At 40.1% G+C, this 24,706-nt stretch overlaps 2 protein-coding genes across 4 annotated transcripts in view; both read left to right on the forward strand.

The window, feature by feature from the left end:
• Positions 1-24,706, forward strand: part of DUT (deoxyuridine triphosphatase) — a 272,920-nt gene that overhangs the window by 155,403 nt on the left and 92,811 nt on the right. The gene's annotated exons all lie outside the window — the stretch shown is intronic.
• LOC142905699 (uncharacterized) overlaps positions 1-24,706 on the forward strand; it is a 64,839-nt gene continuing 40,133 nt past the window's right edge. For 2 of the 3 annotated variants that reach the window (XM_076052698.1, XM_076052697.1), the window contains exon 1: positions 2-24,706. This exon is cut by the window's right edge. In XM_076052698.1, the coding sequence (XP_075908813.1) occupies positions 241-24,706 (24,466 nt within the window). In that variant the 5' untranslated portion in view covers positions 2-240. The other variant, XM_076052699.1, reaches the window with a different exon arrangement.

The raw sequence follows: 24,706 nt of genomic DNA on the forward strand, positions 1-24,706 counted from the left end.
GTGTCTGAAGATGTGTCAACAGCTTCTGCATATGAAGATGTCTCAGGAGACCTTGAGAAAATAGAAGTTGCGTGGTCAACCAAAGAAGCTGACCTGGAAAAGATAATTGAAACGCCGTCAAAAGCTCCTGAACATGAAGCTACTGATAAAATAACTACAATTGAACAGCCAATTTCTGAAGATGAAACAGCAGAAATCCGTGAAGCAAGGGATGGAGATTCGCAAGAGGTCATTGAAGAAATGTTTACTGTGTCAGAGGAAACAGTACTTGAAAGTGAATCGCTATTGTTCCCTGAAGGTGTTTCAACAACTGCTCCATATGAAGGTGTCTTACAAGACGACGAGATAGAAGAAGTGATTAAACCAAGCACATATGATGAAAGAGCAGAGGTCATTGATACACAAGATGGAGATTTTGAACAAAAAGCTATTGGGGAAACCACTGAATCTGAACAACCGTGTTGTGAAGATGACATTATCGCAATTATTGACTCAAAGGATGACCTTTCTGAAGGGGTCAGTGATGCAACTGTGACCACAAGAGAAGAAGCTGTCCTTGAAAGTGAAATGCAATTAGTGTCGGAAGACGTCTCAACAACTGCTCCGTACAAATATGTCTTGCAAGACGTTGAGGTAGTACCTGTGGATACAGGTATCATGGAAGCTGATTTGGAACAGATCGGTAAAACACCAGATGAGGCTAATGCACATGAAGCTATAGCACAGACCATTGAAATTGAAAAGCCAATTTACGAAGATGATATCGTGCAAATAGTTGAAGTTAAAGAGGCAGATTCTGAACAAATAATTGAAAAAACTATAACCATGCGAGAGCAAACATTAGTTGAAAGTGAAACACAATTTGTGTCTGAAGATGTGTCAACAGCTTCTGCATATGAAGGTGTCTCAGGAGACCTTGAGAAAATAGAAGTTGCGTGGTCAACCAAAGAAGCTGACCTGGAAAAGATAATTGAAACGCCATCAACAGCTCCTGAACATGAAGCTATTGATAAAATAACTACAATTGCAAAGCCAATTTTTGAAGCTGAAACAACAGATATCCTTGAACCAAAGGATGTAGATTCGCAAGAGGTCATTGAAGAAACGTTTACTAGGCCAGAGGAAACAGTACTTGAAAGTGAAACGCTATTGGTCCCTGAAGATGTTTCAACAACTGCTCCATATGAAGGTGTCTTACAAGACGAAGAGATAGTAGAAGTGGTTAAACCAAGCACATATGATGATATAGCAGAGGTCAGTGATACACAAGATGGAGATTTTGAACAAAAAGCTATTGGGGAAATCACTGAACCTGAACAACCGTGTTGTGAAGATGACATCATCGCAATTATTGACTCAAAGGATGACCTTTCTGAAGGGGTCAGTGATGCAACTGTGACCACAAGAGAAGACGCTGTCCTTGAAAGTGAAATGCAATTAGTGTCGGAAGATGTCTCAACAACTGCTCCGTACAAAGATGTCTTGCAAGACGTTGAGGTAGTACCTGTGGCTACAGGTATCACGGAAGCTGATTTGGAACCGATCGGTAAAACACCAGATGAGGCTACTGAACATGAAGCTATAGCACAGACCATTGAAATTGAAAAGCCAATTTCTGAAGATGATATCGTGCAAATAGTTGAAGTAAAAGAGGCAGATTCTGAACAAATAATTGAAGAAACTGTAACCATGCAAGAGCAAACAATAGATGAAAGTGAAACACAATTGGTGTCTGAAGATGTGTCAACAGCTGCTACACATGAAGGTGTCTCAGGAGACTTTGAGAAAAAAGATGTTGTGGTGTCAATCAAAGAAGCTGACCTGGAAAATATAATTGAAACCCCAGGAAAAACTCCTGAACATGAAGCTATTGATAAAATAACTACAATTGCAAAGCCAATTTCTGAAGCTGAAACAACAGAAATCCTTGAACCAAAGGATGTAGATTCGCAAGAGATCATTGAAGAAACGTTTACTAGGCCAGAGGAAACAGTACTTGAAAGTGAAACGCTATTGGTCCCTGAAGATCTTTCAACAACTGCTCCGTATGAAGGTGTCTCAGAAGACGACGAGATAAGAGAAGTGGTTAAACCAAGCACATATGATGATATAGCAGAGGTCAGTGATACACAAGATGGAGATTTTGAACAAAAAGCTATTGGGGAAATCACTGAACCTGAACAACCGTGTTGTGAAGATGACATCATCGCAATTATTGACTCAAAGGATGACCTTTCTGAAGGGGTCAGTGATGCAACTGTGACCACAAGAGAAGACGCTGTCCTTGAAAGTGAAATGCAATTAGTGTCGGAAGATGTCTCAACAACTGCTCCGTACAAAGATGTCTTGCAAGACGTTGAGGTAGTACCTGTGGCTACAGGTATCACGGAAGCTGATTTGGAACCGATCGGTAAAACACCAGATGAGGCTACTGAACATGAAGCTATAGCACAGACCATTGAAATTGAAAAGCCAATTTCTGAAGATGATATCGTGCAAATAGTTGAAGTAAAAGAGGCAGATTCTGAACAAATAATTGAAGAAACTGTAACCATGCAAGAGCAAACAATAGATGAAAGTGAAACACAATTGGTGTCTGAAGATGTGTCAACAGCTGCTACACATGAAGGTGTCTCAGGAGACTTTGAGAAAAAAGATGTTGTGGTGTCAATCAAAGAAGCTGACCTGGAAAATATAATTGAAACCCCAGGAAAAACTCCTGAACATGAAGCTATTGATAAAATAACTACAATTGCAAAGCCAATTTCTGAAGCTGAAACAACAGAAATCCTTGAACCAAAGGATGTAGATTCGCAAGAGGTCATTGAAGAAACGTTTACTAGGCCAGAGGAAACAGTACTTGAAAGTGAAACGCTATTGGTCACTGAAGATGTTTCAACAACTGCTCCGTATGAAGGTGTCTCAGAAGACGACGAGATAAGAAAAGTGGTTAAACCAAGCACATATGATGATATAGCAGAAATCATTGATACACAAGACGGAGATTTTGAACAAGAAGCTATTGGGGAAATCACTGAACATCCGTTTTTTGAAGATGACATCATCGCAATTATTGACTCAAACGATGACCTTTCTGAAGGGGTCAGTGATGCAACTGTGACCACAAGAGAAGAAGCTGTCCTTGAAAGTGAAATGCAATTAGTGTCGGAAGATGTCTCAACAGCTGCTCAGTACAAAGATGTCTTGCAAGACGTTGAGGTAGTACCTGTAGCTACAGGTATCACAAAAGTTGATTTGGAACAGATCGGTAAAACACCAGATGTGGCTGCTGAGCATGCAGCTATAGAACAGATCACTGAAGTTGAAAAGCCAATTTCTGAAGATGATATCGTGCAAATAGTTGAAGTAAAAGAGGCAGATTCTGAACAAACAATTGAAGGAACTGTGACCATGCGAGAGCAAACAATGGTTGAAGGTTATACGCAACTTGCGTCTGAAGAAGTTTTAACGGCTGCTGCATATGAAGGTGTCTCAGAAGACTTTGAGAAAATTGAAGTTGTTAGGTCAATCAAAGAAGGCGACCAGGAAAAGATCATTGAAACGCCAGGAGTATCTCGCAAACATGAAGCTATTGATAAAATCACTGACATTGAAATGACACTTTCTGAAGATGATATAGCAGAAATAGTTATACCAAAGGAGGCAGATTCTCAAGTCGTCTTTGAAGAAACTCTTACCATGGCAGAAAAAAAAGTAGTTGAGAGTGAAACACCAATAGGGTCTGAAGACGTTTCCACCACTGCTAATTATCAAGGTTTCTCACAAGACGTTGTAATAGTAGAAGTAGATACATCAATGACAGAACCTGAACTGGCAGAGATTCCAGAAAAAACAGATGAAGCATATGATCATGAAGCGGTTAAAATAATTCCAGAAATTCAACAGCAAAGTTGTGAAGATGATATAGTACACACCACTGAACCTAAGAAAACAGATTCTGAAGATGAAATTGAAGATATTTCGACCAAGTCAGAGAAAACAATACTTGAAAGTGAAACGCAATTGGTGCATGGAGATGTTTCAATGACTGCTGCATACGAAGTTGACTCATGGTCATATGAAAAAGTAATGCAAGGAATTGAGATAAAAAATGTGGAGGTGGGAACCCCAAGTCTCCCCATAGCTGTTGATAGTAAAGCACGTGTTGAAAGTTTTTATGAACCGGTGGAAAAACTGGAATTTAGACCTGCTGGGCAGGGAATATGGTTTAATGCCAGTTTAGATGCCATGAGATTGGCTAACGCTAACCAGATGCAAATGCTCAGTAATGATGAGCAAACACCCTCAGGGGTAGTGTTCTTGGAAAGTGTTGATGAGAAGGAAAGTGAAACTGATGTTCAGCCAATTTCTGATGATCAGCCAATTTCTGAAGATGATATCGTGCAAATAGTTGAAGAAAAAGAGGCAGAATTTGAACAGAAAATTGAAAAAACTGTGACCAAGCAAAAGCAAACAATAGTTGAAAGTGAACTGCTTTTGGTCCCTGAAGATGTTTCAACAATTGCTCCATATGAAGGCTTCTCAGAAGACGACGAGATAGAAGAAGTGATTAAACCAAGCACATATGATGAAAGAGCAGAGATCATTGATAGACAAGATGGAGATTTTGAACACGAAGCGATTGGGGAAATCACTGAACCTGAACAACCGTTTTGTGACGATGACATCATGCCAATTATTGACTCAAAGGATGACCTTTCTGAAGAAGTGAGTGATGCGACTGTGACCACAAGAGAAGAAGCTGCCCTTGAAAGTGAAATGCAATTGGAGTCAGAAAATGTCTCAACAACTGCTCCATACAAAGATGTCTTGCCAGACGTTGAGGTAGCACCTGTGGCTACAGGTATCACAGAAGCTGATTTGGAACAGATCGGTAAAACACCAGATGAGGCTACTGAACATGAAGCTATAGCACAGACCATTGAAATTGAAAAGCCAATTTATGAAGATGATATCGTGCAAATAGTTGAAGTGAAAGAGGCAGATTCTGAACAAATAATTGAAGAAACTGTAACCATGCGAGAGCAAACATTAGTTGAAAGTGAAACACAATTGGTGTCTGAAGATGTGTCAACAGCTTCTGCATATGAAGGTGTCTCAGGAGACCTTGAGAAAATAGAAGTTGTGTGGTCAACCAAAGAAGCTGACCTGGAAAAGATAATTGAAACGCCATCAAAAGCTCCTGAACATGAAGCTATTGATAAAATAACTACAATTGAACAGCCAATTTCTGAAGATGAAACAGCAGAAATCCGTGAACCAAAGGTTGGAGATTTGCAAGAGGTCATTGAAGAAACGTTTACTATGCCAGAGGAAACAGCACTTGAAAGTGAATCGCTATTGTTTCCTGAAGGTGTTTCAACAACTGCTCCATATGAAGGTGTCTTACAAGACGAAGAGATAGTAGAAGTGGTTAAACCAAGCACATATGATGATATAGCAGAGGTCATTGATACACAAGATGGATATTTTGAACAAAAAGCTATTGGGGAAACCACTGAACCTGAACAACCATGTTGTGAAGATGACATCATCGCAATTATTGACTCAAAGGATGACCTTTCTGAAGGGGTCAGTGATGCAACTGTGATCACAAGAGAAGAAGCTGTCCGAGAAAGTGAAATGCAATTCGTTTCGGAAGACGTCTCAACAACTGCTCCGTACAAAGATGTCTTGCAAGACGTTGAGGTAGTACCTGTGGCTACAGGTATCATGGAAGCTGATTTGGAACAGATCGGTAAAACACCAGATGAGGCTACTGAACATGAAGCTATAGCACAGACCATTGAAATTGAAAAGCCAATTTATGAAGATGATATCGTGCAAATAGTTGAAGTGAAAGAGGCAGATTCTGAACAAATAATTGAAGAAACTGTGACCATGCGAGAGAAAACATTAGTTGAAAGTGAAACACAATTGGTGTCTGAAGATGTGTCAACAGCTTCTGCATATGAAGTTGTCTCAGGAGATCTTGAGAAAATAGAAGTTGCGTGGTCAACCAAAGAAGCTGACCTGGAAAAGATAATTGAAACGCCATCAAAAGCTCCTGAACATGAAGCTATTGATAAAATAACTACAATTGAAAAGCCAATTTCTGAAGATGAAACAGCAGAAATTCGTGAACGAAAGGATGGAGATTTGCAAGAGGTCATTGAAGAAACGTTTACTATGCCAGAGGAAACAGCACTTGAAAGTGAATCGCTATTGTTCCCTGAAGGTGTTTCAACAACTGCTCCATATGAAGGTGTCTTACAAGACGAAGAGATAGTAGAAGTGGTTAAACCAAGCACATATGATGATATAGCAGAGGTCATTGATACACAAGATGGAGATTTTGAACAAAAAGCTATTGGGGAAACCACTGAACCTGAACAACCGTGTTGTGAAGATGACATCATCACAATTATTGACTCAAAGGATGACCTTTCTGAAGGGGTCAGTGATGCAACTGTGACCACAAGAGAAGAAGCTGTCCTAGAAAGTGAAATGCAATTCGTGTCGGAAGACGTCTCAACAACTGCTCCGTACAAAGCTGTCTTGCAAGACGTTGAGGTAGTACCTGTGGCTACAGGTATCATGGAAGCTGATTTGGAACAGATCGGTAAAACATCAGATGAGGCTACTGAAAATGAAGTTATAGCACAGACCATTGAAATTGAAAAGCCAATTCATGAAGATGATATCGTGCAAATAGTTGAAGTGAAAGAGGCAGATTCTGAACAAATAATTGAAGAAACTGTAACCATGCGAGAGCAAACATTAGTTGAAAGTGAAACACAATTGGTGTCTGAAGATGTGTCAACAGCTTCTGCATATGAAGGTGTCTCAGGAGACCTTGAGAAAATAGAAGTTGCGTGGTCAACCAAAGAAGCTGACTTGGAAAAGATAATTGAAACGCCATCAAAAGCTCCTGAACATGAAGATATTGATAAAATAACTACAATTGAACAGCCAATTTCTGAAGACGAAACAGCAGAAATCCGTGAACCAAAGGATGGAGATTTGCAAGAGGTCATTGAAGAAACGTTTACTGTGCCAGAGGAAACAGTACTTGAAAGTGAATCGCTATTGTTCCCTGAAGGTGTTTCAACAACTGCCCCATATGAAGGTGTCTTACAAGACGAAGAGATAGTAGAAGTGGTTAAACCAAGCACATATGATGATATAGCAGAGGTCATTGATACACAAGATGGAGATTTTGAACAAAAAGCTATTGGGGAAACCACTGAACCTGAACAACCGTGTTGTGAAGATGACATCATCGCAATTATTGACTCAAAGGATGACCTTTCTGAAGGGGTCAGTGATGCAACTGTGACCACAAGAGAAGAAGCTGTCCTAGAAAGTGAAATGCAATTCGTGTCGGAAGACGTCTCAACAACTGCTCCGTACAAAGATGTCTTGCAAGACGTTGAGGTAGTACCTGTGGCTACAGGTATCATGGAAGCTGATTTGGAACAGATCGGTAAAACACCAGATGAGGCAACTGAACATGAAGCTATAGCACAGACCATTGACATTGAAAAGCCAATTCATGAAGATGATATCGTGCAAATAGTTGAAGTGAAAGAGGCAGATTCTGAACAAATAATTGAAGAAACTGTAACCATGCGAGAGCAAACATTAGTTGAAAGTGAAACACAATTGGTGTCTGAAGATGTGCCAACAGCTTCTGCATATGAAGGTGTCTCAGGAGACCTTGAGAAAATAGAAGTTGCATGGTCAACCAAAGAAGCTGACCTGGAAAAGATTATTGTAACGCCATCAAAAGCTCCTGAACATGAAGCTATTGATAAAATAACTACAATTGCAAAGCCAATTTCTGTAGCTGACACAACAGAAATCCTTGAAGCAAAGGATGTAGATTCGCAAGAGGTCATTGAAGAAACGTTTACTAGGCCAGAGGAAACAGTACTTGAAAGTGAAACGCTATTGGTCCCTGAAGATGTTTCTACAACTGCTCCGTATGAAGGTGTCTCAGAAGACGACGAGATAAGAGAAGTGGTTAAACCAAGCACATATGATGATTTAGCAGAAATCATTGATACACAAGATGGAGATTTTGAACAAGAAGCTATTGGGGAAATCACTGAACCTGAACATCCGTTATTTGAAGATGACATCATCGCAATTATTGACTCAAACGATGACCTTTCTGAAGGGGTCAGTGATGCAACTGTGACCACAAGAAAAGAAGCTGTCCTTGAAAGTGAAATGCAATTAGTGTCGGAAGATGTCTCAACAGCTGCTCAGTACAAAGATGTCTTGCAAGACGTTGAGGTAGTACCTGTAGCTACAGGTATCACAGAAGTTGATTTGGAACAGATCGGTAAAACACCAGATGTGGCTGCTGAGCATGCAGCTATAGAACAGATCACTGAAATTGAAAAGCCAATTTCTGAAGATGATATCGTGCAAATAGTTGAAGTAAAAGAGGCAGATTCTGAACAAACAATTGAAGGAACTGTGACCATGCAAGAGCAAACAATGGTTGAAGGTTATACGCAACTTGCGTCTGAAGAAGTTTTAACGGCTGCTGCATATGAAGGTGTCTCAGAAGACTTTGAGAAAATTGAAGTTGTTAGGTCAATCAAAGAAGGCGACCAGGAAAAGATCATTGAAACGCCAGGAGTTTCTCGCAAACATGAAGCTATTGATAAAATCACTGACATTGAAATGCCACTTTCTGAAGATGATATAGCAGAAATCGTTATACCAAAGGAGGCAGATTCTCAAGTCGTCTTTGAAGAAACTCTTACCACGGCAGAAAAAAAAGTAGTTGAAAGTGAAACACCATTAGGGTCTGAAGACGTTTCCACCACTGCTAATTATCAAGGTTTCTCACAAGACGTTGAAATAGCAGAAGTAGATATATCAATGACAGAACCTGAAATGGCAGAGATTGCAGAAAAAACAGATAAAGCATATGATAATGAAGCGGTTAAGATAATTCCAGAAATTCAACAGCAAATTTGTGAAGATGATATAGTACACACCACTGAACCTAAGAAAACAGATTCGGAAGATGAAATTGAAGATATTTCGACCAAGTCAGAGAAAATAATACTTGAAAGTGAAACGCAATTGGTGCATGGAGATGTTTCAATGACTGCTGAATACGAAGTTGACTCATGGTCATATGAAAAAGCAATGCAAGGAATTGAGATAAAAAATGTGGAGGTGGGAACCCCAAGTCTCCCCATAGCTGTTGATAGTAAAGCACGTGTTGAAAGTTTTTATGAACCGGTGGAAAAACTGGAATTTAGACCTGCTGGGCAGGGAATATGGTTTAATGCCAGTTTAGATGCCATGAGATTGGCTAACGCTAACCAGATGCAAATGCTCAGTAATGATGAGCAAACACCCTCAGGGGTAGTGTTCCTGGAAAGTGTTGATGAGAAGGAAAGTGAAACTGATGTTCAGCCAATTTCTGATGATCAGCCAATTTCTGAAGATGATATCGTGCAAATAGTTGAAGAAAAAGAGGCAGATTTTGAAAGGAAAATTGAAAAAACTGTGACCAAGCGAGAGCAAACAATAGTTGAAAGTGAACTGCTATTGGTCCCTGAAGATGTTTCAACAATTGCTCTTTATGAAGGATTCTCAGAAGACGACGAGATAGAAGAAGTGATTAAACCAAGCACATATGATGAAAGAGCAGAGATCATTGATACACAAGATGGAGATTTTGAACACGAAGCGATTGGGGAAATCACTGAACATGAACAACCGTTTTGTGACGATGACATCATCGCAATTAATGACTCAAAGGATGACCTTTCTGAAGGGGTCAGTGATGCAACTGTGACCACAAGAGAAGAAGCTGTCCGTGAAAGTGAAATGCAATTAGTGTCGGAAGACGTCTCACCAACTGCTCCGTACAAAGATGTCTTGCAAGACGTTGAGGTAGTACCTGTGGCTACAGGTATCATGGAAGCTGATTTGGAACAGATCGGTAAAACACCAGAAGAGGCTTCTGAACATGAAGCTATAGCACAGACCATTGAAATTGAAAAGCCAATTTATGAGGATGATATCGTGCAAATAGTTGAATTGAAAGAGGCAGATTCTGAACAAATAATTGAAGAAACTGTAACCATGCGAGAGCAAACATTAGTTGAAAGTGAAACACAATTGGTGTCTGAAGATGTGTCAACAGCGTCTGCATATGAAGGTGTCTCAGGAGACCTTGAGAAAATAGAAGTTGCGTGGTCAACCAAAGAAGCTGACCTGGAAAAGATAATTGAAACGCCATCAAAAGCTCCTGAACATGAAGGTACTGATAAAATAACTACAATTGACCAGCCAATTTCTGAAGATGAAACAGCAGAAATCCGTGAAGCAAAGGATGGAGATTCGCAACAGGTCATTGAAGAAATGTTTACTGTATCAGAGGAAGCAGTACTTGAAAGTGAATCGCTATTGTTCCCTGAAGGTGTTTCAACAACTGCTCCATATGAAGGTGTCTTACAAGACGACGAGATAGAAGAAGTGATTAAACCAAGCACATATGATGAAAGAGCAGAGGTCATTGATACACAAGATGGAGATTTTGAACACGAAGCGATTGGGGAAATCACTCAACCTGAACAACCGTTTTGTGACGATGACATCATGCCAATTATTGACTCAAAGGATGACCTTTCTGAAGAAGTGAGTGATGCGACTGTGACCACAAGAGAAGAAGCTGCCCTTGAAAGTGAAATGCAATTGGAGTCGGAAAATGTCTCAACAACTGCTCCATATAAAGATGTCTTGCCGGACGTTGAGGTAGCACCTGTGGCTACAGGTATCACAGAAGCTGATTTGGAACAGATCAGTAAAACACCAGATCAGGCTACTGAACATGAGGCTATAGCACAGATCATTGACATTGAAAAACGATTTTGTGGAGATGATAACGTGCAAATAGTTGAAGTGAAACAGACAGATTCTGATCAAGTCATTGAAGAAACTGTGACCATGCGAGAGCAAACATTAGTTGAAAGTGAAACACAATTGGTGTCTGAAGATGTGTCAACAGCTTCTGCATATGAAGATGTCTCAGGAGACCTTGAGAAAATAGAAGTTGCGTGGTCAACCAAAGAAGCTGACCTGGAAAAGATAATTGAAACGCCATCAAAAGCTCCTGAACATGAAGTTATTGATAAAATAACTACAATTGAACAGCAAATTTCTGAAGATGAAACAGCAGAAATCCGTGAAGCAAAGGATGGAGATTCGCAAGAGGTCATTGAAGAAATGTTTACTATGCCAGAGGAAACAGTACTTGAAAATGAATCGCTATTGTTCCCTGAAGGTGTTTCAACAACTGCTCCATATGAAGGTGTCTTACAAGACGACGAGAAAGAAGAAGTGGTTAAACCAAGGACATATGATGATATAGCAGAGGTCATTGATACACAAGATGGAGATTTTGAACAAAAAGCTATTGGGGAAACCACTGAACCTGAACAAGCGTGTTGTGAAGATGACATCATCGCAATTATTGACTCAAAGGATGACCTTTCTGAAGGGGTCAGTGATGCAACTGTGACCACAAGAGAAGAAGCTGTCCTTGAAAGTGAAATGCAATTAGTGTCGGAAGACGTCTCACCAACTGCTCCGTACAAAGATGTCTTGCAACACGTTGAGGTAGTCCCTGTGGCTACAGGTATCACGGAAGCTGATTTGGAACAGATCGGTAAAACACCAGATGAGGCTTCTGAACATGAAGCTATAGCACAGACCATTGAAATTGAAAAGCCAATTTATGAAGATGATATCGTGCAAATAGTTGAAGTGAAAGAGGCAGATTCTGAACAAATAATTGAAAGAACTGTAACCATGCGAGAGCAAACATTAGTTGAAAGTGAAACACAATTGGTGTCTGAAGATGTGTCAACAGGGTCTGCATATGAAGGTGTCTCAGGAGACCTTGAGAAAATAGAAGTTGCGTGGTCAACCAAAGAAGCTGACCTGGAAAAGATAATTGAAAAGCCATCAAAAGCTCCTGAACATGAAGCTACTGATAATATAACTACAATTGAACAGCCAATTTCTGAAGATGAAACAGCAGAAATCCGTGAAGCAACGGATGGAGATTCGCAAGAGGTCATTGAAGAAATGTTTACTGTGTCAGAGGAAACAGTACTTGAAAGTGAATCGATATTGTTCCCTGAAGGTGTTTCAACAACTGCTCCATATGAAGGTGTCTTACAAGACGACGAGATAGAAGAAGTTATTAAACCAAGCACATATGATGAAAGAGCAGAGGTCATTGATACACAAGAAGGAGATTTTGAACACGAAGCGATTGGGGAAATCACTGAACCTGAACAACCGTTTTGTGACGATGACATCATGCCAATTATTGACTCAAAGGATGACCTTTCAGAAGAAGTGAGTGATGCGACTGTGACCACAAGAGAAGAAGCTGCCCTTGAAAGTGAAATGCAATTGGAGTCGGAAAATGCCTCAACAACTGCTCCATACAAAGATGCCTTGCCAGACGTTGAGCTAGCACCTGTGGCTACAGGTATCACAGAAGCTGATTTGGAACAGATCAGTAAAACACCAGATCAGGCTACTGAACATGAGGCTATAGCACAGATCATTGACATTGAAAAACCAATTTGTGAAGATGATAACGTGCAAATAGTTGAAGTGAAACAGACAGATTCTGATCAAATAATTGAAGAAACTGTGACCATGCGAGAGCAAACATTAGTTGAAAGTGAAACACAATTGGTGTCTGAAGATGTGTCAACAGCTTCTGCATATGAAGATGTCTCAGGAGACCTTGAGAAAATAGAAGTTGCGTGGTCAACCAAAGAAGCTGACCTGGAAAAGATAATTGAAACGTCATCAAAAGCTCCTGAACATGAAGCTACTGATAAAATAACTACAATTGAACAGCCAATTTCTGAAGATGAAACAGCAGAAATCCGTGAAGCAAAGGATGGAGATTCGCAACAGGTCATTGAAGAAATGTTTACTGTGTCAGAGGAAACAGTACATGAAAGTGAATCGCTATTGTTCCCTGAAGGTGTTTCAACAACTGCTCCATATGAAGGTGTCTTACAAGACGACGAGATAGAAAAAGTGATTAAACCAAGCACATATGATGAAAGAGCAGAGGTCATTGATACACAAGATGGAGATTTTGAACATGAAGCGATTGGGGAAATCACTGAACCTGAACAACCGTTTTGTGACGATGACATCATGCCAATTATTGACTCAAAGGATGACCTTTCTGAAGAAGTGAGTGATGCGACTGTGACCACAAGAGAAGAAGCTGCCCTTGAAAGTGAAATGCAATTGGAGTCGGAAAATGTCTCAACAACTGCTCCATACAAAGATGTCTTGCCAGACGTTGAGGTAGCACCTGTGGCTACAGGTATCACAGAAGCTGATTTGGAACAGATCAGTAAAACACCAGATCAGGCTACTGAACATGAGGCTATAGCACAGATCATTGACATTGAAAAAACAATTTGTGAAGATGATAACGTGCAAATAGTTGAAGTGAAACAGACAGATTCTGATCAAAAAATTGAAGAAACTGTGACCATGCGAGAGCAAACATTAGTTGAAAGTGAAACACAATTGGTGTCTGAAGATGTGTCAACAGCTTCTGCATATGAAGATGTCTCAGGAGACCTTGAGAAAATAGAAGTTGCGTGGTCAACCAAAGAAGCTGACCTGGAAAAGATCATTGAAACGCCATCAAAAGCTCCTGAACATGAAGTTATTGATAAAATAACTACAATTGAACAGCCAATTTCTGAAGATGAAACAGCAGAAATCCGTGAAGCAAAGGATGGAGATTCGCAAGTGGTCATTGAAGAAATGTTTACTATGCCAGAGGAAACAGTACTTGAAAATGAATCGCTATTGTTCCCTGAAGGTGTTTCAACAACTGCTCCATATGAAGGTGTCTTACAAGACGACGAGATAGAAGAAGTGGTTAAACCAAGGACATATGATGATATAGCAGAGGTCATTGATACACAAGATGGAGATTTTGAACAAAAAGCTATTGGGGAAACCACTGAACCTGAACAACCGTGTTGTGAAGATGACATTATCGCAATTAATGACTCAAAGGATGACCTTTCTGAAGGGGTCAGTGATGCAACTGTGACCACAAGAGAAGAAGCTGTCCTTGAAAGTGAAATGCAATTAGTGTCGGAAGACGTCTCAACAACTGCTCCGTACAAAGATGTCTTGCAAGACGTTGAGGTAGTACCTGTGGATACAGGTATCATGGAAGCTGATTTGGAACAGATCGGTAAAACACCAGATGAGGCTACTGAACATGAAGCTATAGCACAGACCATTGAAATTGAAAAGCCAATTTACGAAGATGATATCGTGCAAATAGTTGAAGTAAAAGAGGCAGATTCTGAACAAATAATTGAAGAAACTGTAACCATGCGAGAGAAAACATTAGTTGAAAGTGAAACACAATTGGTGTCTGAAGATGTGTCAACAGCTTCTGCATATGAAGGTGTCTCAGGAGACCTTGAGAAAATAGAAGTTGCGTGGTCAACCAAAGAAGCTGACCTGGAAAAGATAATTGAAACGCCATCAAAAGCTCCTGAACATGAAGCTATTGATAAAATAACTACAATTGCAAAGCCATTTTTTGAAGCTGAAACAACAGAAATCCTTGAACCAAAGGATGTAGATTCGCAAGAGGTCATTGAAGAAACGTTTACTAGGCCAGAGGAAACAGTACTTGAAAGTGAAACGCTATTGGTCCCTGAAGATGTTTCAACAACTGCTCCATATGAAGGTGTCTTACAAGACGAAGAGATAGTAGAAGTGGTTAAACCAAGCACATATGATGATATAGCAGAGGTCAGTGATACACAAGATGGAGATTTTGAACAAAAAGCTATTGGGGAAATCACTGAACCTGAACAACCGTGTTGTGAAGATGACATCATCGCAATTATTGACTCAAAGGATGACCTTTCTGAAGGGGTCAGTGATGCAACTGTGACCACAAGAGAAGACGCTGTCCTTGAAAGTGAAATGCAATTAGTGTCGGAAGATGTCTCAACAACTGCTCCGTACAAAGATGTCTTGCAAGACGTTGAGGTAGTACCTGTGGCTACAGGTATCACGGAAGCTGATTTGGAACCGATCAGTAAAACACCAGATCAGGCTACTGAACATGAGGCTATAGCACAGATCATTGACATTGAAAAACGATTTTGTGGAGATGATAACGTGCAAATATTTGAAGTGAAACAGACAGATTCTGATCAAGTCATTGAAGAAACTGTGACCATGCGAGAGCAAACATTAGTTGAAAGTGAAACACAATTGGTGTCTGAAGATGTGTCAACAGCTTCTGCATATGAAGATGTCTCAGGAGACCTTGAGAAAATAGAAGTTGCGTGGTCAACCAAAGAAGCTGACCTGGAAAAGATAATTGAAACGCCATCAAAAGCTCCTGAACATGAAGTTATTGATAAAATTACTACAATTGAACAGCAAATTTCTGAAGATGAAACAGCAGAAATCCGTGAAGCAAAGGATGGAGATTCGCAAGAGGTCATTGAAGAAATGTTTACTATGCCAGAGGAAACAGTACTTGAAAATGAATCGCTATTGTTCCCTGAAGGTGTTTCAACAACTGCTCCATATGAAGGTGTCTTACAAGACGACGAGAAAGAAGAAGTGGTTAAACCAAGGACATATGATGATATAGCAGAGGTCATTGATACACAAGATGGAGATTTTGAACAAAAAGCTATTGGGGAAACCACTGAACCTGAACAAGCGTGTTGTGAAGATGACATCATCGCAATTATTGACTCAAAGGATGACCTTTCTGAAGGGGTCAGTGATGCAACTGTGACCACAAGAGAAGAAGCTGTCCTTGAAAGTGAAATGCAATTAGTGTCGGAAGACGTCTCACCAACTGCTCCGTACAAAGATGTCTTGCAACACGTTGAGGTAGTCCCTGTGGCTACAGGTATCACGGAAGCTGATTTGGAACAGATCGGTAAAACACCAGATGAGGCTTCTGAACATGAAGCTATAGCACAGACCATTGAAATTGAAAAGCCAATTTATGAAGATGATATCGTGCAAATAGTTGAAGTGAAAGAGGCAGATTCTGAACAAATAATTGAAAGAACTGTAACCATGCGAGAGCAAACATTAGTTGAAAGTGAAACACAATTGGTGTCTGAAGATGTGTCAACAGGGTCTGCATATGAAGGTGTCTCAGGAGACCTTGAGAAAATAGAAGTTGCGTGGTCAACCAAAGAAGCTGACCTGGAAAAGATAATTGAAAAGCCATCAAAAGCTCCTGAACATGAAGCTACTGATAATATAACTACAATTGAACAGCCAATTTCTGAAGATGAAACAGCAGAAATCCGTGAAGCAACGGATGGAGATTCGCAAGAGGTCATTGAAGAAATGTTTACTGTGTCAGAGGAAACAGTACTTGAAAGTGAATCAATATTGTTCCCTGAAGGTGTTTCAACAACTGCTCCATATGAAGGTGTCTTACAAGACGACGAGATAGAAGAAGTTATTAAACCAAGCACATATGATGAAAGAGCAGAGGTCATTGATACACAAGAAGGAGATTTTGAACACGAAGCGATTGGGGAAATCACTGAACCTGAACAACCGTTTTGTGACGATGACATCATGCCAATTATTGACTCAAAGGATGACCTTTCAGAAGAAGTGAGTGATGCGACTGTGACCACAAGAGAAGAAGCTGCCCTTGAAAGTGAAATGCAATTGGAGTCGGAAAATGCCTCAACAACTGCTCCATACAAAGATGCCTTGCCAGACGTTGAGCTAGCACCTGTGGCTACAGGTATCACAGAAGCTGATTTGGAACAGATCAGTAAAACACCAGATCAGGCTACTGAACATGAGGCTATAGCACAGATCATTGACATTGAAAAACCAATTTGTGAAGATGATAACGTGCAAATAGTTGAAGTGAAACAGACAGATTCTGATCAAATAATTGAAGAAACTGTGACCATGCGAGAGCAAACATTAGTTGAAAGTGAAACACAATTGGTGTCTGAAGATGTGTCAACAGCTTCTGCATATGAAGATGTCTCAGGAGACCTTGAGAAAATAGAAGTTGCGTGGTCAACCAAAGAAGCTGACCTGGAAAAGATAATTGAAACGTCATCAAAAGCTCCTGAACATGAAGCTACTGATAAAATAACTACAATTGAACAGCCAATTTCTGAAGATGAAACAGCAGAAATCCGTGAAGCAAAGGATGGAGATTCGCAACAGGTCATTGAAGAAATGTTTACTGTGTCAGAGGAAACAGTACATGAAAGTGAATCGCTATTGTTCCCTGAAGGTGTTTCAACAACTGCTCCATATGAAGGTGTCTTACAAGACGACGAGATAGAAAAAGTGATTAAACCAAGCACATATGATGAAAGAGCAGAGGTCATTGATACACAAGATGGAGATTTTGAACATGAAGCGATTGGGGAAATCACTGAACCTGAACAACCGTTTTGTGACGATGACATCATGCCAATTATTGACTCAAAGGATGACCTTTCTGAAGAAGTGAGTGATGCGACTGTGACCACAAGAGAAGAAGCTGCCCTTGAAAGTGAAATGCAATTGGAGTCGGAAAATGTCTCAACAACTGCTCCATACAAAGATGTCTTGCCAGACGTTGAGGTAGCACCTGTGGCTACAGGTATCACAGAAGCTGATTTGGAACAGATCAGTAAAACACCAGATCAGGCTACTGAACATGAGGCTATAGCACAGATCATTGACATTGAAAAAACAATTTGTGAAGATGATAACGTGCAAATAGTTGAAGTGAAACAGACAGATTCTGATCAAAAAATTGAAGAAACTGTGACCATGCGAGAGCAAACATTAGTTGAAAGTGAAACACAATTGGTGTCTGAAGATGTGTCAACAGCTTCTGCATATGAAGATGTCTCAGGAGACCTTGAGAAAATAGAAGTTGCGTGGTCAACCAAAGAAGCTGACCTGGAAAAGATAATTGAAACGCCATCAAAAGCTCCTGAACATGAAGTTATTGATAAAATAACTACAATTGAACAGCCAATTTCTGAAGATGAAACAGCAGAAATCCGTGAAGCAAAGGATGGAGATTCGCAAGTGGTCATTGAAGAAATGTTTACTATGCCAGAGGAAACAGTACTTGAAAATGAATCGCTATTGTTCCCTGAAGGTGTTTCAACAACTGCTCCATATGAAGGTGTCTTACAAGACGACGAGATAGAAGAAGTGGTTAAACCAAGGACATATGATGATATAGCAGAGGTCATTGATACACAAGATGGAGATTTTGAACAAAAAGCTATTGGGGAAACCACTGAACCTGAACAACCGTGTTGTGAAGATGACATTATCGCAATTAATGACTCAAAGGATGACCTTTCTGAAGGGGTCAGTGATGCAACTGTGACCACAAGAGAAGAAGCTGTCCTTGAAAGTGAAATGCAATTAGTGTCGGAAGACGTCTCAACAACTGCTCCGTACAAAGATGTCTTGCAAGACGTTGAGGTAGTACCTGTGGATACAGGTATCATGGAAGCTGATTTGGAACAGATCGGTAAAACACCAGATGAGGCTACTGAACATGAAGCTATAGCACAGACCATTGAAATTGAAAAGCCAATTTACGAAGATGATATCGTGCAAATAGTTGAAGTAAAAGAGGCAGATTCTGAACAAATAATTGAAGAAACTGTAACCATGCGAGAGAAAACATTAGTTGAAAGTGAAACACAATTGGTGTCTGAAGATGTGTCAACAGCTTCTGCATATGAAGGTGTCTCAGGAGACCTTGAGAAAATAGAAGTTGCGTGGTCAACCAAAGAAGCTGACCTGGAAAAGATAATTGAAACGCCATCAAAAGCTCCTGAACATGAAGCTATTGATAAAATAACTACAATTGCAAAGCCATTTTTTGAAGCTGAAACAACAGAAATCCTTGAACCAAAGGATGTAGATTCGCAAGAGGTCATTGAAGAAACGTTTACTAGGCCAGAGGAAACAGTACTTGAAAGTGAAACGCTATTGGTCCCTGAAGATGTTTCAACAACTGCTCCATATGAAGGTGTCTTACAAGACGAAGAGATAGTAGAAGTGGTTAAACCAAGCACATATGATGATATAGCAGAGGTCAGTGATACACAAGATGGAGATTTTGAACAAAAAGCTATTGGGGAAATCACTGAACCTGAACAACCGTGTTGTGAAGATGACATCATCGCAATTATTGACTCAAAGGATGACCTTTCTGAAGGGGTCAGTGATGCACCTGTGACCACAAGAGAAGACGCTGTCCTTGAAAGTGAAATGCAATTAGTGTCGGAAGATGTCTCAACAACTGCTCCGTACAAAGATGTCTTGCAAGACGTTGAGGTAGTACCTGTGGCTACAGGTATCACGGAAGCTGATTTGGAACCGATCGGTAAAACACCAGATGAGGCTACTGAACATGAAGCTATAGCACAGACCATTGAAATTGAAAAGCCAATTTCTGAAGATGATATCGTGCAAATAGTTGAAGTAAAAGAGGCAGATTCTGAACAAATAATTGAAGAAACTGTAACCATGCAAGATCAAACAATAGATAAAAGTGAAACACAATTGGTGTCTGAAGATGTGTCAACAGCTGCTACATATGAAGGTGTCTCAGGAGACTTTGAGAAAAAAGATGTTGTGGTGTCAATCAAAAAAGCTGACCTGGAAAATATAATTGAAACCCCAGGAAAAACTCCTGAACATGAAGTTATTGATAAAATAACTACAATTGCAAAGCCAATTTCTGAAGCTGAAACAACAGAAATCCTTGAACCAAAGGATGTAGATTCGCAAGAGGTCATTGAAGAAACGTTTACTAGGCCAGAGGAAACAGTACTTGAAAGTGAAACGCTATTGGTCCCTGAAGATGTTTCAACAACTGCTCCGTATGAAGGTGTCTCAGAAGACGACGAGATAAGAGAAGTGGTTAAACCAAGCACATATGATGATATAGCAGAAATCATTGATACACAAGATAGAGATTTTGAACAAGAAGCTATTGGGGAAATCACTGAACATCCGTTTTTTGAAGATGACATCATCGCAATTATTGACTCAAACGATGACCTTTCTGAAGGGGTCAGTGATGCAACTGTGACCACAAGAGAAGAAGCTGTCCTTGAAAGTGAAATGCAATTAGTGTCGGAAGATGTCTCAACAGCTGCTCAGTACAAAGATGTCTTGCAAGACGTTGAGGTAGTACCTGTAGCTACAGGTATCACAAAACTTGATTTGGAACAGATCGGTAAAACACCAGATGTGGCTGCTGAGCATGCAGCTATAGAACAGATCACTGAAATTGAAAAGCCAATTTCTGAAGATGATATCGTGCAAATAGTTGAAGTAAAAGAGGCAGATTCTGAAAAAATAATTGAAGGAACTGTGACCATGCGAGAGCAAACAATGGTTGAAGGTTATATGCAACTTGCGTCTGAAGACGTTTTAACGGCTGCTGCATATGAAGGTGTCTCAGAAGACTTTGAGAAAATTGAAGTTGTTAGGTCAATCAAAGAAGGCGACCAGGAAAAGATCATTGAAACGCCAGGAGTTTCTCGCAAACATGAAGCTATTGATAAAATCACTGACATTGAACTGCCACTTTCTGAAGATGATATAGCAGAAATCGTTATACCAAAGGAGGCAGATTCTCAAGTCGTCTTTGAAGAAACTCTTACCACGGCAGAAAAAAAAGTAGTTGAAAGTGAAACACCATTAGGGTCTGAAGACGTTTCCACCACTGCTAATTATCAAGGTTTCTCACAAGACGTTGAAATAGCAGAAGTAGATATATCAATGACAGAACCTGAAATGGCAGAGATTCCAGAAAAAACAGATGAAGCATATGATCATGAAGCGGTTAAAATAATTCCAGAAATTCAACAGCAAATTTGTGAAGATGATATAGTACACACCACTGAACCTAAGAAAACAGATTCGGAAGATGAAATTGAAGATATTTCGACCAAGTCAGAGAAAACAATACTTGAAAGTGAAACGCAATTGGTGCATGGAGATGTTTCAATGACTGCTGCATACGAAGTTGACTCATGGTCATATGAAAAAGCAATGCAAGGAATTGAGATAAAAAATGTAGAGGTGGGAACCCCAAGTCTCCCCATAGCTGTTGATAGTAAAGCACGTGTTGAAAGTTTTTATGAACCGGTGGACAAACTGGAATTTAGACCTGCTGGGCAGGGAATATGGTTTAATGCCAGTTTAGATGCCATGAGATTGGCTAACGCTAACCAGATGCAAATGCTCAGTAATGATGAGCAAACACCCTCAGGGGTAGTGTTCTTGGAAAGTGTTGATGAGAAGGAAAGTGAAACTGATGTTCAGCCAATTTCTGATGATCAGCCAATTTCTGAAGATGATATCGTGCAAATAGTTGAAGAAAAAGAGGCAGATTTTGAACGGAAAATTGAAAAAACCGTGACCAAGCGAGAGCAAACAATAGTTGAAAGTGAACTGCTATTGGTCCCTGAAGATGTTTCAACAATTGCTCCATATGAAGGATTCTCAGAAGACGACGAGATAGAAGAAGTGATTAAACCAAGCACATATGATGAAAGAGCAGAGATCATTGATACACAAGATGGAGATTTTGAACACGAAGCGATTGGAAAAATCACTGAACCTGAACAACCGTTTGGTGACGATGACATCATGCCAATTATTGACTCAAAGGATGACCTTTCAGAAGAAGTGAGTGATGCGACTGTGACCACAAGAGAAGAAACTGCCCTTGAAAGTGAAATGCAATTGGAGTCGGAAAATGCCTCAACAACTGCTCCATACAAAGATGCCTTGCCAGACGTTGAGGTAGCACCTGTGGCTACAGGTATCACAGAAGCTGATTTGGAACAGATCAGTAAAACACCAGATCAGGCTACTGAACATGAGGCTATAGCACAGATCATTGACATTGAAAAACCAATTTGTGAAGATGATAACATGCAAATAGTTGAAGTGAAACAGACAGATTCTGATCAAATAATTGAAGAAACTGTGACCATGCGAGAGCAAACATTAGTTGAAAGTGAAACACAATTGGTGTCTGAAGATGTGTCAACAGCTTCTGCATATGAAGATGTCTCAGGAGACCTTGAGAAAATAGAAGTTGCGTGGTCAACCAAAGAAGCTGACCTGGAAAAGATAATTGAAACGCCGTCAAAAGCTCCTGAACATGAAGCTACTGATAAAATAACTACAATTGAACAGCCAATTTCTGAAGATGAAACAGCAGAAATCCGTGAAGCAAAGGATGGAGATTCGCAAGAGGTCATTGAAGAAATGTTTACTGTGTCAGAGGAAACAGTACTTGAAAGTGAATCGCTATTGTTCCCTGAAGGTGTTTCAACAACTGCTCCATATGAAGGTGTCTTACAAGACGACGAGATAGAAGAAGTGATTAAACCAAGCACATATGATGAAAGAGCAGAGGTCATTGATACACAAGATGGAGATTTTGAACACGAAGCGATTGGGGAAATCACTGAACCTGAACAACCGTTTTGTGACGATGACATCATGCCAATTATTGACTCAAAGGATGACCTTTCTGAAGAAGTGAGTGATGCGACTGTAACCACAAGAGAAGAAGCTGCCCTTGAAAGTGAAATGCAATTGGAGTCGGAAAATGTCTCAACAACTGCTCCATGCAAAGATGTTTTGCCAGACGTTGAGGTAGCACCTGTGGCTACAGGTATCACAGAAGCTGATTTGGAACAGATCAGTAAAACACCAGATCAGGCTACTGAACATGAGGCTATAGCACAGATCATTGACATTGAAAAACCAATTTGTGAAGATGATAACGTGCAAATAGTTGAAGTGAAACAGACAGATTCTGATCAAATAATTGAAGAAACTGTGACCATGCGAGAGCAAACATTAGTTGAAAGTGAAACACAATTGGTGTCTGAAGATGTGTCAACAGCTTCTGCATATGAAGATGTCTCAGGAGACCTTGAGAAAATAGAAGTTGCGTGGTCAACCAAAGAAGCTGACCTGGAAAAGATAATTGAAACGCCGTCAAAAGCTCCTGAACATGAAGCTATTGATAAAATAACTACAATTGCAAAGCCAATTTTTGAAGCTGAAACAACAGAAATCCTTGAACCAAAGGATGTAGATTCGCAAGAGGTCATTGAAGAAACGTTTACTAGGCCAGAGGAAACAGTACTTGAAAGTGAAACGCTATTGGTCCCTGAAGATGTTTCAACAACTGCTCCATATGAAGGTGTCTTACAAGACGAAGAGATAGTAGAAGTCGTTAAACTAAGCACATATGATGATATAGCAGAGGTCAGTGATACACAAGATGGAGATTTTGAACAAAAAGCTATTGGGGAAATCACTGAACCTGAACAACCGTGTCGTGAAGATGACATCATCGCAATTATTGACTCAAAGGATGACCTTTCTGAAGGGGTCAGTGATGCAACTGTGACCACAAGAGAAGACGCTGTCCTTGAAAGTGAAATGCAATTAGTGTCGGAAGATGTCTCAACAACTGCTCCGTACAAAGATGTCTTGCAAGACGTTGAGGTAGTACCTGTGGCTACAGGTATCACGGAAGCTGATTTGGAACCGATTGGTAAAACACCAGATGAGGCTACTGAACATGAAGCTATAGCACAGACCATTGAAATTGAAAAGCCAATTTCTGAAGATGATATCGTGCAAATAGTTGAAGTAAAAGAGGCAGATTCTGAACAAATAATTGAAGAAACTGTAACCATGCAAGAGCAAACAATAGATAAAAGTGAAACACAATTGGTGTCTGAAGATGTGTCAACAGCTGCTACATATGAAGGTGTCTCAGGAGACTTTGAGAAAAAAGATGTTGTGGTGTCAATCAAAGAAGCTGACCTGGAAAATATAATTGAAACCCCAGGAAAAACTCCTGAACATGAAGCTATTGATAAAATAACTACAATTGCAGAGCCAATTTCTGAAGCTGAACCAACAGAAATCCTTGAAACAAAGGATGTAGATTCGCAAGAGGTCATTGAAGAAACGTTTACTAGGCCAGAGGAAACAGTACTTGAAAGTGAAACGCTATTGGTCCCTGAAGATGTTTCAACAACTGCTCCGTATGAAGGTGTCTCAGAAGACGACGAGATAAGAGAAGTGGTTAAACCAAGCACATATGATGATATAGCAGAAATCATTGATACACAAGATGGAGATTTTGAACAAGAAGCTATTGGGGAAATCACTGAACATCCGTTTTTTGAAGATGACATCATCGCAATTATTGACTCAAAGGATGACCTTTCTGAAGGGGTCAGTGATGCAACTGTGACCACAAGAGAAGAAGCTGTCCTTGAAAGTGAAATGCAATTAGTGTCGGAAGATGTCTCAACAGCTGCTCAGTACAAAGATGTCTTGCAAGACGTTGAGGTAGTACCTGTAGCTACAGGTATCACAGAAGTTGATTTGGAACAGATCGGTAAAACACCAGATGTGGCTGCTGAGCATGCAGCTATAGAACAGATCACTGAAATTGAAAAGCCAATTTCTGAAGATGATATCGTGCAAATAGTTGAAGTAAAAGAGGCAGATTCTGAAAAAATAATTGAAGGAACTGTGACCATGCGAGAGCAAA

The sequence above is a fragment of the Petromyzon marinus genome, chromosome 57 (assembly GCF_048934315.1).
Source record: "Petromyzon marinus isolate PM22_M1 ecotype Great Lakes invasive population chromosome 57, UKy_Petmar_22M1.pri1.0, whole genome shotgun sequence".
NCBI classification, from domain to species: Eukaryota; Metazoa; Chordata; class Hyperoartia; order Petromyzontiformes; family Petromyzontidae; genus Petromyzon; species Petromyzon marinus.